The 17,890-nt window shown below is 39.5% G+C and overlaps 2 protein-coding genes across 13 annotated transcripts in view; both read right to left on the bottom strand.

The window, feature by feature from the left end:
• The window catches only part of atxn2l (ataxin 2-like), a 39,282-nt gene extending 25,010 nt beyond the window's left edge, over positions 1 to 14,272 (bottom strand). For 2 of the 7 annotated variants that reach the window (XM_079644908.1, XM_079644909.1), the window contains exons 1-11: positions 8,625 to 9,641; positions 8,182 to 8,233; positions 6,163 to 6,219; positions 6,001 to 6,072; positions 5,717 to 5,909; positions 5,161 to 5,279; positions 4,626 to 4,717; positions 3,790 to 3,996; positions 2,774 to 3,072; positions 1,019 to 1,099; positions 806 to 937 (exon numbers count right to left, since the gene is read on the bottom strand). In XM_079644908.1, coding sequence (XP_079501034.1) covers positions 806 to 937; positions 1,019 to 1,099; positions 2,774 to 3,072; positions 3,790 to 3,996; positions 4,626 to 4,717; positions 5,161 to 5,279; positions 5,717 to 5,909; positions 6,001 to 6,072; positions 6,163 to 6,219; positions 8,182 to 8,233; positions 8,625 to 8,641 — 1,321 coding nt within the window. In that variant the 5' untranslated portion in view covers positions 8,642 to 9,641. Of the gene's footprint in view, positions 1 to 805; positions 938 to 1,018; positions 1,100 to 2,773; positions 3,073 to 3,789; positions 3,997 to 4,625; positions 4,718 to 5,160; positions 5,280 to 5,716; positions 5,910 to 6,000; positions 6,073 to 6,162; positions 6,220 to 8,181; positions 8,234 to 8,555; positions 9,642 to 14,148 lie in introns of those variants that run through there. The other 5 variants (XM_079644912.1, XM_079644911.1, XM_079644913.1 and 2 more) reach the window with 5 other exon arrangements.
• Positions 10,605 to 17,890, bottom strand: part of sh2b1 (SH2B adaptor protein 1) — a 33,106-nt gene continuing 25,820 nt past the window's right edge. For 2 of the 6 annotated variants that reach the window (XM_079644906.1, XM_079644907.1), the window contains exons 9-10: positions 15,861 to 15,951; positions 14,600 to 14,767 (exon numbers count right to left, since the gene is read on the bottom strand). In XM_079644906.1, coding sequence (XP_079501032.1) covers positions 14,746 to 14,767; positions 15,861 to 15,951 — 113 coding nt within the window. In that variant the 3' untranslated portion in view covers positions 14,600 to 14,745. Of the gene's footprint in view, positions 14,768 to 15,860; positions 15,952 to 17,890 lie in introns of all 6 variants that reach the window. The other 4 variants (XM_079644902.1, XM_079644905.1, XM_079644904.1 and 1 more) reach the window with 3 other exon arrangements.

The following is a 17,890-nucleotide window of genomic DNA, read 5'->3' as shown; positions in this document are numbered from 1 at the left end:
ACACACACACACACACACACACACACACACACACACACACACACACACACACACACACACACACACACACACACACACACACACACACACACACACACGAAAGTAACTGTAATCAGATTACTCGTTTTTCAAATGTAATGCAAGCTGAATACAGTTACTTGATTTTTGTGATCTGATTACGTAACGCCATTACATGTTTTCAGTTACAACCCAACCCTACTCATTAGATACAAATATAAAAAGACAAACTTTGCACACGTAATGTATAATGTATCATTATCCTATGTTTATATTTGGGTTGGAGCAGTTTTGCATTATATTATTTTACTATAATATATCAAACTTGTATATTGTGTATCCTAGAGGTGCAGGTGCTCTTTCTTTGTAGTGTTCATATGTATATACAGTATTAACTGTTTTAATCCTGTGCAATGCCTGAAAAGCTACACATGACCATTTTTTAAAATGTATGATAAAAAAAAAGGGGACGTATTCTGCTCATTTTCAGGTTCATATTAGTATTTAGTATCTCACTGTGACATGTCTCCATGCTTTAATGTTCAAAAAGCTCTTTATTTTTCTCATACTGCCTGTGCTGTAGCACCTCTTTTCACCCTCTGTCTGAAACCAGAGCCCTGTCTGCCCTGATTGGTTAGTGATAATAATAATAATAACAATAATAATAATAATAAAAATAATACGCAAAGAAAAACCTATATAAAAACACATGACAGGAAAGGGGAAACCCAAACAAATATAATATAGCGTCTTCTGCCCCATCTATTAAATAACTTAAAAGTCTCACCATCGACAGTGAACAGCGGGGTCGGGCCGGAGGCTTTGGCGCCGGTTGTTGCCATGGTGACAGCGGAGGTGGAGTTGGAGTCTAAGAAAACAGGACCGCCCATTGGGAGATCGAGGGGCGTGGCTCGAGAGACTGCGCGGAAGATTCACAAATCATCAGTGTGCTTTGTGTCTGTGTGCATGTCTTTTTTTTGTGTGTGAGTTGTGTATGTACCTGCAGCTGAGGACTGGGAGTTGGGGTTGCGCAGGGTCCTGCTCTGGAGTCTCTGGGATTTAGGGGAAGTTCTGGAAGTAACTGAGACACAGAGAGGGAAACAGCATGAGAAAACAGACACTCACACATAAACCCCACACACACATACACCACACACACACACACACACACACACACACACACACACACACACACACACACACACACACACACACACACACACACACACACACACACACACACACACACACACACACACACACACACACACACACACACACACACACACACACACACACACACACACACACACACACACACACACACACACACACACACACACACACACACACACACACACACACACACACACAGTGAGCATCTCCCTGGTTTCCTCCACATAATAATCCACAGACCTTATTTCAGGCATAAAACTAAAAACCATTTGACTTCCAGGCTAGAGAACAGGAAGTGCTAAAAAGCTGATTTATTTAAGGGTTTAAGGCAGGGGTGGGGAACCTCCGGTCCCCGGGCCGTATACGGCCGCAAGACCATTTGGTACGGCCCTCGAGGTAATTTATAAACACACGCAAAAAATAAAAAAATGAAAGAAATCTAGAACGCAAAAAAATGAAACAAGCGAGTGCCTGTTTTTCCTGGCCAAGGTCAGGGTCCTTGAACACAACACGGGCCTAACGTGTCATCACCTGGTATATGTCTCGTCTGACAGGGATGTAGTTCTGACGGAGAGCTCCAGAACACCGCTCCGGCACTTCCAAAAATTACAGTAGCCTACCCATAAGGAGCCGTACACATGCTGCAGTTTTTGCGTGGCTGTGTCTTAGTTGAAAGACCAGTGGCGATCTGTTCATCTGTCATACTGATCATACAGTCAATAACTTTGTTGTTGTTAGCATCTGGTTAGCTAGCTATGCTAACGAATATAAGAAGCTTTTTACAACCACTGAGGTAAAGGCACATCTTTATATGATCATTATAGTTATTATGAAAAAATAAGATAATAAAGTAAACAGGTATAAAATACTATATGACAGTAAAGAAAAGTTGTTATTAATAAACAAGAATACAGTTTGAAAGGGGAGTGATTTGTAAAATATCCATAAAGAAAAATAAATCTGCTTACAGTTCTGTTTCATATGGGTGTTGAGAGATGTATCCATAGAGCTCCTAATGTTGCTCTCAAAGTGCACCAGATTGATGCTTTTAACTTCAACATTTTAAAAAAAATCTTCCCGGGGGAGCATGCCCCCCAGACCCCCATAGAGGAGGTTAGGTCCCCCCCCCCCCGCCACTTAAATCATGTCCACATGGATAGGAAACTAAATACATTTGCACACATCTTGTTTCCATATCTTTCTGTTTTGGTGGAAATGCCACAACCGTGCACGTGCATGCATGCGCGAGTCATGGTAAGATATCTGGATTAAGAGGTTGCTTTTTCTTCGCACAGCATGAAAGAAAGCTTTTTTTAAGCAGAGATCAATAATTTGTACGGCCCTCGGAGGATGTTGAAAAAATTGAAATGACCCTTGAGAGGAAAAAGGTTCCCCAACCCTGGTTTAAGGATTCATTCCTGCACCACTCTATAAAGGAACTTTAATGGATAAAATGTGCTTCCTTATCAAGGTTCAAGGTCAAGGTTCTTTATTTTGTCATACGAACATAGCTACAGTGTAGTTATGTAGCTAAGGCATGATGCGTTTTCTCAAAACTGGTATCTTTAAACCTCCATACCTCCGTTGACAGAAGAGCGTGCGTTGTCACCGAGGGCCTGTGGGTGAGAGAGGGAGTTCGGGAGGACGTGATTGGTGCAGGGAGGGCTGCCGGCCGCGGGTGGGCTGCCCTGTGATTGGTGGGGAGAGTAGGAGTTTCTGACGGACAGCGGGCTGCTGCGGTCAGACGGGGGTTTGGGGGAGGAGGCACCGGCCGGGGGGTGTCTGGAGGAGGAGGGGGGGGCGGTGCGCCCGGACGCCCCGGACCGGCCCATTCCGATCTCTCGAGCCCGCTGAGGGAGGGGAATGTATTTACCTTCCCTGGGAAACAAGGCGGAGGGGAGAAGTGGTCAGATGAATTCTGGGAAGTTTTCTATCAGAGACATTTCTGTGGAGCAGAAAGTAAACGTTTAGTTATTCTGTAACTCATTCTCTTGAATTCAATTTAGATTATTATCATTTTTGTTTTAGTCGCAATAAGACAACCCTAAAAATGTTTATTCTCCTCTTGTGTATTCATGGTATTTTTGGGCGTTTTGGCATTTGATTAACCTCGAGTCTCATGAATTTACAACTTAAACCGAGCTTCTTGCATAATATTTAGTTTATATTACAGGTTTTTATTTTATTCTACGCTAAAGTGATGATGACTCACTGCAAATAAACAGAACAAAATCAATTCCACATCCAAGTCCAAGTCTATTCTAAGTGTGTAGTTTGTGTTAGCCCTTAAAATCTGATAAAAAACACAATTTACTTATTTTTCTGACGTTTTATAAGTCTGTGCTCTTCTGGCTATTTTTAAGATATGGACCACACAAGTTAACTATTACATCGAATGTATAAATGCAAAACTTAAAAAACACGGTGACCGAAACAAATATGGAGAAGAGGTCGAGACAATACAATTTCAAAACTAGCTCAATCCCTCCTTTCATCTAAAGCAAATTCATGTTATGATGCTTCAATTGTAATATTGTATGACGAATCTGTCCTTCAATAAACAACATATTAAAGATAATAATAAACCAGTGTTACCTGCCGGTGGGGATGAAGCCGGGGCTCGCCCTCTCCTCCCTCTCCCTCACCACCGAGCTGTATTTGTCCTCCTCGCTGCGGCCCTCGTCGTTCTCCAGAGAAACACGCCGGCGGTACTGCAGGCTGCCCTCGATCTCATTGGCCAGCCGAGCGGCTCGCGCTTCCCTCTGACGGAATCCCTCAGAGGTGCCCTTCTCCAAAGGCATGCTGGGAAATAAAACAGATTTTCAGTTAAAAACAAGCTGAATAAACTGTTAATAACAGGTTTAGACTGAAGGACAAGGTCGTTTGACATGCCATAAGGAGATTCATTCAATTAGAGTTACAGTTAAAATGATTCCTAACCTGTTTTGCTACAATTTGCCTTGGACTTTGATAAACTACGATAGACCTCTTTCAATCATTTCTGAGATTTTATAGACCAAACGATTAATTGACTTATTAAAAATGGCCACATTAACCAATATTTAAAAATATTGTTAGTTGCAGCCCTACAATTATCATACTATTATACTTTCATATAAAGGATAAATGTTGACAGTAAAATATAATCAAAATCAATGTTTTAACAAAAATAGAAACAGATTAGAAACATCATTCACATCTGTTATGATAATGTTTTAATAGTAAAATCAAGTTTCATATTGAAATAAGTGGGATAGATATGATACAATAATAACCTATGCTCCTGTTTAAAGTTCTCTCACCAACATATCATCATAACTGATAGGAAAGAGAGTAAACTATTACAGATAATAAACCTGGGATGAAAAGTCAGGGTTTGCTTATAGTCCCGCTGAATAGTCACTTTGCCTGGAGGAGTAAAACTGACTCACGTATACATGGAGAGGCTGGAGTCGTAGGTGGACTTGACGCCGTACGTCTCCTCGTTGAACTTGAACATCTCGTTGGCATCCCAGCCGTTAGACTGAGGAAGAAAAACACATGAAAGTGAGACATTGGAAGCAGTTCCCTTGATGCGACCATATCTCTACTGGACACAGTGGAGGCTAGTTCAACACATATGTCTCACACATTTTTCAGCCGGCCAAACAAGACTGAAAAAAGGCCGCTGCTTGCCATATCACATTTACACTCAACTTGGCCACCTTCTCTTTATGTTGGCCCTTTATTTCTAAACTAGCGACACGTTGAGTGACTTATTTAAAACAAAGATTACGTATTCAAATAAATTATAATGTAATTAATTCCTAAGCATGCTGATCAGAGTAATCTCAGTGATTTTGTATAAATAAAGAGATATATAGATACATTGTTTCAGATAGGTAATAAAGTGATGCATCTCTAGCAGCCACTTAAATGTGTATTACACTTCCTTTCATTTGAATATGTTAGTGATTGAGATCTCACCGCGTCTGCTTCCAGCTCAAAGTTTTCTCCGTTTCCGTTTCCATCCCACCTCTGCAGGACCTTCTCCCGGTGGTCCCCGTTCACCCGGGTTGCGCTGATAGACGTGTCAGTGAACGTGTCTCGACACACAAATGAGTCAACAATTACAACTCTCATAGACACTGTTATGCTGCCACCTCAAAAATATTTGGATAGCTTTAGACCACTTGGTTTGTCTTCACCACAATTTGGTTGACGTAACCTGATTTATTCTCAAAGTTTACAGCCATGCAGATGTTTTGAGTTAAGAGTATTATGAAGCAACCTGGATCTGATGTTGTTTTATTGAACATGTTTGTTGTTTTTTTTACTTTAAGTTGTTTTCACCTCTGTAAGAGAGATGCCACATCAGTTGTGATTAGACGTAGAGTAACCAGACAAACTAGTTATAACATAAAAAATGTGACATCTTTAAAGAATTTAAAGGCTTACATAAACGTTTAAATCTTAACCTACAAGAAGAAAAGTTTTACAGTATTACACACCACAAATATAAATTCCTCTTGTTTTTTTTTACCTCTGACAGCAAAGTTTAGGTCGACATCGCGGCAGGTCATGGTCACCAGGTCGGCGGGGCTAAAGATCATGGTGTCTGTGATATCTTCGATCTTGGGTTGAGAGGACTGGCTTCCTCCTCCTTCCTCGCCTCCTCCTCCTCCGTCACCATCTCCATTGCTCTGTTTATGGACAGCATCCACAGCCAGTTCACACTGAAGATGGACAGAAGAGTACACACTGATAAATCACGTAACTTGGATACAGAGAAAGTGATGTGTTAGGAGGGTTCTTTTTTTTTTTTACCTGTGAGCTTAAAGTCTTAAAGACTCCCTCGTAGGCTGTGCCGTTTTTCACTCTCACATCACAGGTGGAGCCCTGAAAACCAGACCTGTTAGTGCCTTTGTATGTGGTGCTTTTAATAAAAAACTGTTCTGATTACAACTTCAGACAGACAAAACAGCTTACCACCACTGCTGTGAGGAAATGGAGCATTCTGGCATTGTTATAGACGCCATCAAATACCTGCAGATATACAGCTGACATGAGTGTGTTGCATTGGTTAAACTGCCTCAACAGAAATCTGAGGCATTAATAGGTATGTTTATAGGAACAATACTAACTTTTATAAATATATTCATGCCAATATTTGCACTATAGTATATTATTTTTTCTAATGTCTCAACAAGAAAATGTCTCATACATTTTTGTGTACAGAAAAAACAAACATAATTTTACCAATTGACGGAAAATACATTTAAAGTCTTTGTTAGTGATGAATTAAGTTATTTGAAATACCTTCTTGAAAATGTGAAACTATTTAATATGTTGCAGGTTTTATTATCCCTCCCTGGCCATATCACATGTATTATTTTACTTTAAATTGCATTTAGCTGACGCTTTTATCCAAAGCGACTTATAATAAGTGCGTTCGACCAATAAAGTACAAACTTGAAGAAAACAGAATCATATAAGTACATCTGGGGGGTATACTACGAAGCAGGATTTTCGCCGGCTAACTTCAGGGAAAACTTGGGGTTTCCGGTCCTACAAAGCTGGTTCTCTTTTTAGCGGGCTAGATCTCCATGGTAACTTACGCTGTGCACTGCAGCTAACCTGGTCGGGAGCAGGTTAGGTTGCAGGCTAAGAGATCAACTCAGTGAAAGCACTGCCTGCTGACCAATCAGAGCTCAGTGTGCAGAGTTTAAAGCGATCAAGTCATATTACAGGAGAAAGGAAATACAGAAAAGCTGCCGTTGCAGGAAAGACGGCCGGCAAAAATCACCGACTGTGTGAACGTGAACATTAATAGAATATCACCTCCCATCTTCTGAGCAATCTGACTATTATAACATTAGCGTTAAGAAAGCTTATTTAAATATCAGCCAAAACATAAGTAACCGGATCAGAGTAACATTAAGTAGGCTAAAGTCCGCGGCATATCACATCATAATCATATATCTCCTTATCTGAGTCAGCTGAGCTGTATCTGGCCGTGCAACACTCAGTGTCACACACTCTATGCAGAAGTATTATTTTAAGCAACACATTAAGTTGACGAAACACTCGAGTCAAATGTAATTAAAGTCAGATCGTGTCTTAGACGGGGCAGTGATATCATAAACCTGTTAATGTACGCATTCAAAACCTTTTTCTTTTACCAGCTGTATTCACCTTGCAGGTGCAGCTATGTGGCTTTGATCCTGGATAAAGTGTTTAAGTCATGGATGTTTAAAGTTTAACTTCTTCATATTTGACTAATATTAAAGTTCAATTTTCATTCAGGAAGTATGACGCTGCGCTGTAAGTACGCTTCTCCATGTTTGTGATTGGTCGAATGCTCCAAATACCACCCCTTTCATGTAAACGCGCACCTAACTAGATAGGGCACGGCTGGCTTGAGCAATCCACTTGATAACCCGCGTCGTAGTACCGTTTAGCGAGAGCGCGTATGTTTTGGATTAGGCCAACCGGCTAACTCAAACATATCCAGGTTAGGTTGAACCAGCTTCGAAGTATACCCCCCAGGTTTCATAGAGCTAAAACATTTCAAGTGCTACTCAACTGGCTTTAGATAAGCCAGTCCTTTATTAGTATACAAGTGCTTTGTTAATGGTTCTATCGCTCGAAGTGGAGTCGAAAGAGATGAGTATTCAGTCTGCACCGGAAGATGTGTAAGCTTTCTGCTGTCCTGATGTCAATGGGGAGCTCATTCCACCATTTTGGAGCCAGGATAGCACTTTATTTTATCCATTATCCTTTGTATGATTCTTCTGTTGTTTGTATTTCATTTTATTGTTGATTTATTCAATTTCTTCAACATTTATTTTAAGACTCTGGTAAAAATACTTTGAAAATTCCCATAAAAGTAGGGAACATGCAGGCCACCCCGGACCTTAGTTTTGGGCTGGGCCATGAATGCTAGCTCCGCCCCTGGTTCTAACAAGTACATTTTCTGAATAGAAACGCTCGACTGTCGCTACTTACTAAACTGCTTACAGGAGGTGACTGTGATGGAGGTTTCATTGTGTTCCTGGTCCTGCAGAGTGGAACAAAAATAAAAACAAACATCAGAGCTCTAGCAGCTCAAATCTGCTCCTTCAGTGAGAACAATAACACAAGCCTCTAACAGGCAACACAGCAACCTTTCTAGCTAGCAGGCGAGCAATTTAAACAATGACATGGCATAATTAGGTACAAATTAAATCGGCTAATATAATCTAAACTGTTTGTCTTAAGGGTAACATAGTTAAATATGATGATTGTTGTTGTATAAAATAACAAAATTCGGCTAGCTAAGTCAGCTAATGGAGCTAGCTTGGCGTAGACGTCGAATGTTAACAACAGAGACACAAACGAACCGCTAGAAACGACGTCGGCATCACATTAGAAACTGACAGCAGAGCAATTCTTTAGTATTTAAATTATACTTTTTAGTCATGTGCATCCCTGATAATCCAGTCTCGTCGTTTCAGCAAAAAGTCACACGGTTAGTTTGACAGGCCAAACACGATACACCGCTGGAAAACAACAAAACACGGCAGCGGGTGCATTAGGTTTGTCCGGACCCGCTGCTGTCCATGTGATGAGGGTCGAATCAAGCTCCCGGGCAGCTTCCAGGAAATAGTCAAATCAACACAGATAGTTTGATTCAATAAAAACACTCCATTGTATTTAAAAGTGACCGCTTTTCAACCATGAAAGAATTCCCGGAGTGTGAATTTCCCCATCTATGAATGTACGCCCAAGAACCGGGCTCAGCCGAGGTACTGTAACGAACGCACCAATCGTAAACCCCGCCTACTAGTTTAATCCAAAACCTGATTGGACAAAGCCTTCTGGCAATACTTTCTGACCTTTTCTAATCATTTGTTGGTTTTCATGTCAATCATTTTTCACGACGGGCCGTAATGATTGAGGTCATGTAAGGAAACTGATGCTGCAGGATGTTTTTAATTGGTTTCAGTAAAGAAAAGTTAAATATACACATTTTTTATATAAAAGGGATTAAAGTAAGTTTTATCCCCATAATAAGTAATACAATAATATTTTCCAAATTAATAGTCCAAATTATAAACATACAAAAAAGGGTTTTTAGTATATATTTAACCATATATCAAATCTTGATAAACTGACATTATTGACCTTGGAAACAGAGCACGCTCCTGTTCCTTTGAAAGAAGAAATTGTGTGCGCTATGCTGTTATATAAAATGTGTCATTTCAATTGTTGAAGACTGTGTAATGTGGTCGAAAGCCTTTTGTTTAGTTTTTCATCGTTTGTAATATTTAATACACTATTGGAGACACTTTATGTTGATTTCCAACACAATGCAGCAGGAACCATATTTGTTTAACGCTGCAGGATAAAGAAATTCATTAAAAACATAAGTGCTGCATAACACTGCTTGTGCGTATGAAGAATAATATACATAAAATCCACATATCCCTATACAGCTTCTATGTGTTCCAGTAACCTGATGCCTTTTATACAGTAACAAAAACATTAAATACTCACTTGGGGGTCCAGGGACAAAATCCTGCATCTTGGATCCAGTTTACACATAAACTCAGGAAAACGTATAACACTGATATACACCCAATATCAATTTATTCTGGGGCCAAAATTATTTGAAATGAAAAATAACACATTTAGTCCAAAATGATAAAGTTTGTATCTCCTTTTAAGCATGTAGAGAAAGAAAAATGGCAGATAAATAACAATTTAAGTTTCAAATGTCTGTTGGTATATTTTATAACGCCATTGTCATAAAAACAAAATCCTTTTTTAAAATAAATTAGTTCTATTTGATTTATTCAACTGAAAAGCTTTAAAACGGGTGTTTTTTCCACATTTGTCATACTAGTATAAAGTGATGACGCCTTAATGGGGCGCTGAGAAAATGCAGATACATGTAAATAAGCAAACTATGATGGTGTTAGAGGTTAAATAGATTTGTAGTTATACAAATGTTATAATATTTGTGCGGTTAGTTATTTGAGGTGCAAGCCTCCTTTTTTGTGCCGCAGTCGGAAGAGCCAAGAAATATGTACTGAAGCAGAACATTCTGTCAGATCAAAATATGTTGTGCATTTTGGAAACTATTAAATATTTATTTTTCAATAAATGTTGACTTTTGGACTTTAAAACACTTTGGGGTTATTAGAGAGGACTGAAACTATTATTTGCGGCCACCACTGTAATTTAACTAATAGCATAATACTAATAATAAAAGTGTAGCTCGTCTTTGTCTGACAGTGTTTACAGTTTGCTAAAACAAAATATTATAATAAAATTTTGATTTAAATTCAAAATTCTTCACAAATATTTGCTACAGCCCTAGCAGTGTAAATGATTTACTAGAAATAGCATTTAAAAAGGTGACGGAAGAAAAGAAAGACCACACCAACTTCTATGTTTCACTATATTTATATTATATCATTAAATTCAATGTAGTACCTGAAACTAACCACACAGGGAGGACAGACGACGCTGCCCGCCCTCAACACACGGTCCCAGCAAAGAGAGAAAAGAGACAGAGAAAGGCACAAAGAGTTTTGAAACTGAGAAAAGGACACTAAACATGATGATTAAGGTAAGGAAGGGGAGGGCACGGGGAGGGGGCAAGGTGCGATATAGACAAATACATGAGCAAAACAAAAAAGACCGGTAGCAATGACTGGGTGGTTTATGTGGTGGATAAAGAAACGGGCAAAGCTCTAAACTGAACGATGAAGACAGAGCGACACGAACGCAGGCCGATGACGACAGACACAGAAAGGCACAAGTAGAAAAAGTAGGTATTCTCATTGAAATGTTTCTGCTAATTGAATTTTTTTTTCTTTACCCTTGATGAATAGAGAATGAGGTTGAGGAGGAGAGGACAGCGTGAAAAGAGAGTAGCCTTGAGAATGAGGAATTCATGGCAAATCCTATATATACTTTTTTCCTTCTTTTTATCCCAAAAATAAAAAAGGCACAAACACAGTCTCAATTACAAGATGGAGTCGGAACAAGTGTTACATGGAGTAAGCATACAAAATAAAAAGGTGTCTTAAAAACAAATACAATTAATACTATTTTTCGGACCGTTATTATTATTATTATCATCATTATTATTATTTCCATCAATAATTATTGTTATTGGTATTATCAATAGTTTCTCTTTTGCGTCAGAGAGAAAAGCGAGAGAGAGAAAGAGAGAGAGACATTAACTGAGCAGCTGAGTGTGACTGAGGTAAAGGTTTCCTGCCTGCTCCGGTTTATGTGCCATTTAGACCCAAAACATTACATTACTCTGCTGTGTAACGCCAAACTCCATTGAAAAAATGTCCATTTCAGGACGCCTTGTGTCAGGGCCATCGCTAAAATAATGAATACAGCGCAGGGCGAGGGGCGTAATATTCGGAGAAAAAAAACTGGGAAATATTCAATAAAATATCAATAAAAATGAAAGTGGTTAAACTACAATACGTGAATATCTTTAGTAATACATTTACGAGAAAAAACATATTTTGGGGTGATTAAAAATGGTATTGTCTTTTCTCAGGAACAAATTAGTTTTGTCTCATAAATTGACAACATTTATCTCTGGTAATATCCAAGTTATTTCTCTCTCACATTTTGGAATTTAATCCATGAGTTTTTTTCTCTGAATATTGAACCCCTCTCCCCATTTTTTATTTATGGTACAATGGCCCTAATAAGCCACCATACAGATATGTTGTTTGATGAACTTCTATATTTATAAAAAAAAATTCTGCTCATTATTTTTGTTTCACCAATATAGACAAAAATGGGCAAAATCGATGCTACCAACAATTCCCCCTGGTTTTGAAAAGTGACTAGCTTGTTTTTATTATACAATTGTTAAAGTGTGTAATCTATAAACTACTAGTCATATACTAACTTATTCTCTTTTTTTATTGAACAAATATATGTAATTAAATGTACCATAATGTAAAAATAAAACAAGCAAGCTGTCAAATGTTGCTTGAACCAAATAAATGTTCTTTGCTTGATAAATGGAAACATATTGAAACCACTATTAGTGTTATTATTAATATTACAATACATTCAATTATATATTATATTATTTATTAAGATTTCACATTGGTTTGGTCTTGTCGCTATTCCAATCGGCCATGAGCGTATCAAGTGTTCATGCTAATATATTTCTTTAAAAGTTAAAGGTGGGGTAGGTAATTTTGGAGAAACCAGCTCGAGTGCGCTAGAATTTGAAAATACACAGCCAGGGAAAATCTGCCACTTCCTTACAGAGCCCCTCCTCCAACACACACGAACGCAAACATGACCAATGAGGGCACGAGACAAGTTTGTGCACAGATGGAAGGCTGACAGACAGGTAGGCCATCCAGTTATTTTAGCCGGGCCGGCTGAAATGATTGGTCGTGCTTTTTACAGCATTCCAGAGATGAACTTTTTTACGGATTTTTTGTCAAAGCACTTAAGATATTCATTGCTATCAGGATGTTAAGAGCATTCCATGGAATATCACAAAAAGTGTTTCTCGAGCCGGTTTCTCAAACTTACCTACCCCACCTTTAACTTCTTTATTTTTCCAATTTTACAAAATACAATTGTGTCAACCATTTTTGAAATTAGTCCAGTCTTCAGCACTTCAATATTTGGGCAGCAAAAATGAATGCATTATTTGTTAACTATTCAAAGTATTTCTAACTATTTCCATAATCGATTAATTGGTCTGAATAATTTTTTGCAAGAAAAAAACGTTTAAATTCTCTGATTACAGTTTTGTAAATATAAATATATTCTAGTTTATCTATGACAGTAAATTGGAAATGTTTGAGCTGTGGACAAGACGAGACATTTGATCGACATTTTCCACTTTTTCTGACAGTCGAAACAATTGATTAAATTATTTTCATTGTGGATTAAACTGTAGATTATAATGTTTAGTTTTGAAAAAGTTGGCTCAGATTGTTATACGTTTCTGAAAACATTATGGAAAGTATCCTACGGAGGAAAGTGTCTTTCTTTACCTTTACAGTTATCATGTTATTGTGTCCTGTGACTTGTAGAAATAGAGTGTACTCAAAGGAATACTTAGCTGATTTCAACAACGTGGATGCAACATGAGATTTCAGAAAGTGACTCTTCCTTGAGTGAGACTTTGTTAGACACAACAGAGTGCATCAAGGGGGAAATGTAAAGAAATACATTATATTTATCAACAGACTGCTTCTATATTGTTGTCAGATGTTTAAAATAACAACCTGAGCCTGAGTCAGCGTCAACTCAAACTTTAAGTGGTAGACATTGATGGTGCAGAATCGCCTGATAGGAAAATGCAGTAGGGCTGCAACTAACACTAATCATCTTTGTCGATTAAGTTGGCGATTAGGTGAAAATAGTGAAAGATGATAAAGGTCTTGTTTTATCCACAACTCAAGGATATTCAGTTACAGTCTTTATTGGAGCAAGGAAACAAAAAGGTATTTCAATTTAGGAAGATGGAATCATAACATTTTGACTTTTTTCTCCTTCTCAAACTGACAAATCGATTATCACAACAGTTGACGATTCATTTCATATTTGACAACTGATAGATTAACCCTTGCAGCTCTACCCATAACGCTCAAAAGTCAACTAATGTCATGACTGTTGTCTCCATCAGTCGCAAAAACATGTGAACACAGAGTCCGGGTTGAAAAATACCAAAGACGCTACATTCAGAAGCTTTCAATCTGTATAATCTTTAAAAGGAGCCTGCTGTGTACCAGTAAGTAGAGTTTTGGGTCTACCTGCCACAGTGCAGATGTGTGTGAGTGTGTGTTTGGCCTCTGGTTTGACTTGGCAGGACCGACGTGAGGTATCAGGTCTGCTGGCTCCACAGCGAGAGAGAGCCCGCTGCGATTCGTACCGGCAAAAATCAAAGCTTATTAGACTACAAAAAAATAAAAACAAGTGTACCGCTAGTTAGTGTCGTAAAGCTGCTTCCGCCTGTCTCTCCCGTCTGCTTTGTCTCCTCTCTCTCTCGTTTAGTGTTAGTACTTTTACCTCCTTGTCCTTCTCCTCCGTTTCGCCTCCAACCTTGCTAACAAAATAAAAATACTGGTTATGAATGGCTATGATTTACGCCGCCTCATCCAATCTCACGCTCGCTCACACACAAACACAAACGCACATACACACTCCTCCTCCTCCTGCTCCCGCTCTTGCTCTTTCCTTCATCAGAAGAAGGAGTACTGGTTGTCGACGGCTCGGGGCGCCCTCGCTCCGTCGCGCTCCTCCCCCTCCCCGGCTTCCAGCTGGCGGAGAGGAGTGTCCCGCTCCTCCCAGTCCTCCACTCCTCCCCCACTTCCACCGCCGCTGCCTCCACTTCCGCCGCCACTTCCTCCTGTTGTCGTCGCCACGGCCGCCGGCGCCCCCCCCCCTCCTCCTCCTCCTCCTCCTCCTCCTGTTGCTGCACTTCCTCCCACCGCCATTGGCTCCGCCTCGTCAGCTCTCTCCTGAGGGGGAGTCGGGGGTGGCGGACGGCCTGGGGGCAGAGGAGGAGGCAGCGGGGGGCTACGGGGTCTGCTGGTCAAGTCTGCATGGAGAGGAATTAGACGAGAGAAAAAGAGAAAAAAACAAAGAGGGGTGAAATGAGAGAAAAGTGGAAATAAAGGAGGAGGCAGGAGGAAGAGGAGGAAATGAGGACAAAAGTGACAGGAAGTGACAGCGTAGTCGGGGGAGAGGAGGGCGGGAGAGAAGAGAGAAAGTGACAGTGAGTGAATGTTAGGTGGAGAGGTCTGCGGTCATGGAGTCCATGGGAGTCATGGAGCCAGTCAATTTCAAGGAGCACACACACACACACTCACAATCACACACAGAGTTTATTAAGTGGTGGGCAATGTACGTTAGCCCTGATAAATATCTTCCGATGCGTTTAAGTCTGATCGAAATGATTAAATAAGTTAGTTTTTGTATGTCTGTGAAGCATGATCCTTTAGCTGTGAAAAACAATAACGCTTGGAGCTGAACATTTCTTCTCAGAATCTATTGTTGTTGTAATGCTCATAGACGCCCGAGGAGGCCTACCTGCACCACTACCCCATGTTCAAAGTATTATATTTAAAGCTATCATGTTTTTTCCACGTACGTATTCATTTTTTCATGAGCTCTAAACAAATGGAACATGTCCATCTCCATGTTTGATATCATGGTTGTCATATTAGACTTACAAGTATTATAACAAACACTTGGTTATTGTCATGTTCAATTTATCTGCTGATTATTTGATCGACTCATTGTTCGATAAATAAATATATAAAGTGAATAATATTCGTAATAATAATAATTTGCGATTAAATTAACTGTAAACTACAAAACTAAATAGACTACATTTAGCAAGTTGTTGCTGTAGTATTTATGAACAAGACTCTAAAATACACAAAAAAAGTGACGTTTTACAGAATACTTGTAGACTAGGCAAAACATATGTTATATTCCAGTCTCTGTTAAAAGTGTAAATCTGAATGTGAGTCGCCAAATTCAGATTTATTTGTGTTGAAATCAAAGGTTACAAACCTGTTGTGAGAGAAATATGCCCGTTCTAACTAAGCACATCAAATATGTCCCCACTCGCTCCCAAACACCCCCCACTCTCTAAGTTTCTCTCAGCTGAGTCTGGTCTCACTTACACACAGTCAGAGATGGGGGTTGATGGAGAGTCAGGATGGCGCGTGGTGATGACATCACAGACTGTAGGCCGACTGCCTGCCCTGTCGCGGCCTGCAAAGGGACGAGCCAATGGATACACACAACATCAGAGAGGTGAGACAACACATGGGCAGAGGGAGACGCTGCAGGGGAATAATCCTGCATTCTACTTGCGCCACTTTTATTGCACTCTTTGTTCTTTTAGCTTTTTACCTGCAATGAAGGATGAAAATATAATATAATAATATATAATGTAATGCAGTTTCAATGTTGAAACAAAATCATAGAAATGTAAGTATGAGTAGTGACATCACTATGTAACACTTGCGCTTCTATTGGCTCGCGCTCCAACACATTATAAGTGTTAGGTTAAGGGGCGGGATCTCTTTAAGCAGTCAACCAATCACAACCAAGCCGGCCAGATAACCAATCAAAGCAGACAGGGCTCTGGTTTCAGACAGAGTGAAAAGAGGTGCTGCAGCACAGGCAATATGAGAAAAACAAAGAGCTTTTTGAACATTAAAGCATGGAGACATGTCACAGTGGAGACACTACATACTGATATGAACGGGAAAGTGAATCAGACACTAATGGTGCAGCACTGTATTTTTTCAAAGGTTGTTTTTGCTTCAAAACATGTTCTGTCCCTGTTAGGTACTTTGGTTAAAAACATATTTTGAAAGGGGAACACAACTCTGTTTGTACACTGGTTTAGACCTGAGTAGGGATGGGTATCGTTAGGATTTTATCGGTACCGGTACCGCTTATCGGTATTTTTCGATACTCTTATCAATACTTTCCAATAATTTGGTACTCAAAATTATAGACATGAATACAAGATGTGAAGATTAAACAGAAATTGTATTGTAATTTTCTTGCAGAAATAACTGTATAACTTATACATTAGCTTCTCAGAAATAAATAAAATAACTTAAAGGGGCCTGGCTCGCCCTATCATGCTTTTTGGGGTTTTCCCTCAGACAGAGGATGAAAAGAGGCATTTTTTTAAACATTTTTTAACATTTGTAAATCATTTACATCTTCATCCAGACATTTCAAACTGACAACCGAGCTCAACAAGAGATCCTTAAAACATTGTCCTACAGTGACATCATGCAAAACTGTGATATGAAGAAATTGGTCAAAAGGCTAAGATGGCAAAAAGATAAAGGAGAGTACGTATATTATTCTGGATTGTACTTTTAAATCATCACAAAATAAATGATGTGCTGAACTGAAACACTTCAAAATGTGTCTGAAGGTTTAAACATAGAACAGCGTATTTGAGCTTAAAATATATCAATTCCTAGTAAACGACCAACAATTGCTGAACCATACATTGAAACGTTGACCTTTAACAACATTTGAAATGCAGTTTTCCAATTCACAATGACATCTGTAAGTTTAACTGGTTTATAAAGCATTCAATGAAAGGCCAAATTATTATAGGTGTAGGAACTCACATTAATACACTGTCAGTGTTAATAAACAAAAAAAAGACAAGCCGATATGCCTGCAAGACTGCACTCAGGTAAACAAAATATATTACCCGTGCGCAGCAGCTAACCTGCCTGCGAGCCTTCGCTCAGGTCGCTTACACACGGCGCGGCTGAAGCCCGCTAGCACTATTAGCACTAGCAGTATCGCTAGCACCGTTTTACATTCAATGAGTGTCTCGTTTGCAAATGCTTCATTAAGTTGCTTGTGTTACCCCCTTTACAAGCAACTAATTATGGAGTCAGATTTGGGTCAATATTCTAGCGCGCAAAACAAGCTAATCACGAGCGGAAAATGTGCTTTTACACGCGCATGAAATGACCCTCGCGCGCAGAATAAACTCCCGGGAGCGAGACAGCCTCACTCGCTTGCGGAGTATGTCGGTTATGGCTAGAAAGGATCCGTCTTGTGTAAAACTCTCGCGAGAGTTTGGCTGAATGTCACGTGGCTGAATGTTTACGTTTGGCAGGCAGCCTTTCAGTTACGATCGTTAACATCAGTTGGCCACAGCAAA

Source organism: Notothenia rossii, assembly GCF_949606895.1.
Source record: "Notothenia rossii genome assembly, chromosome: 8".
NCBI lineage: Eukaryota > Metazoa > Chordata > Actinopteri > Perciformes > Nototheniidae > Notothenia > Notothenia rossii.
The sequence above is the reverse complement of the archived record's forward strand: the minus strand, read 5'-3'. Positions and strand labels throughout refer to the sequence as shown.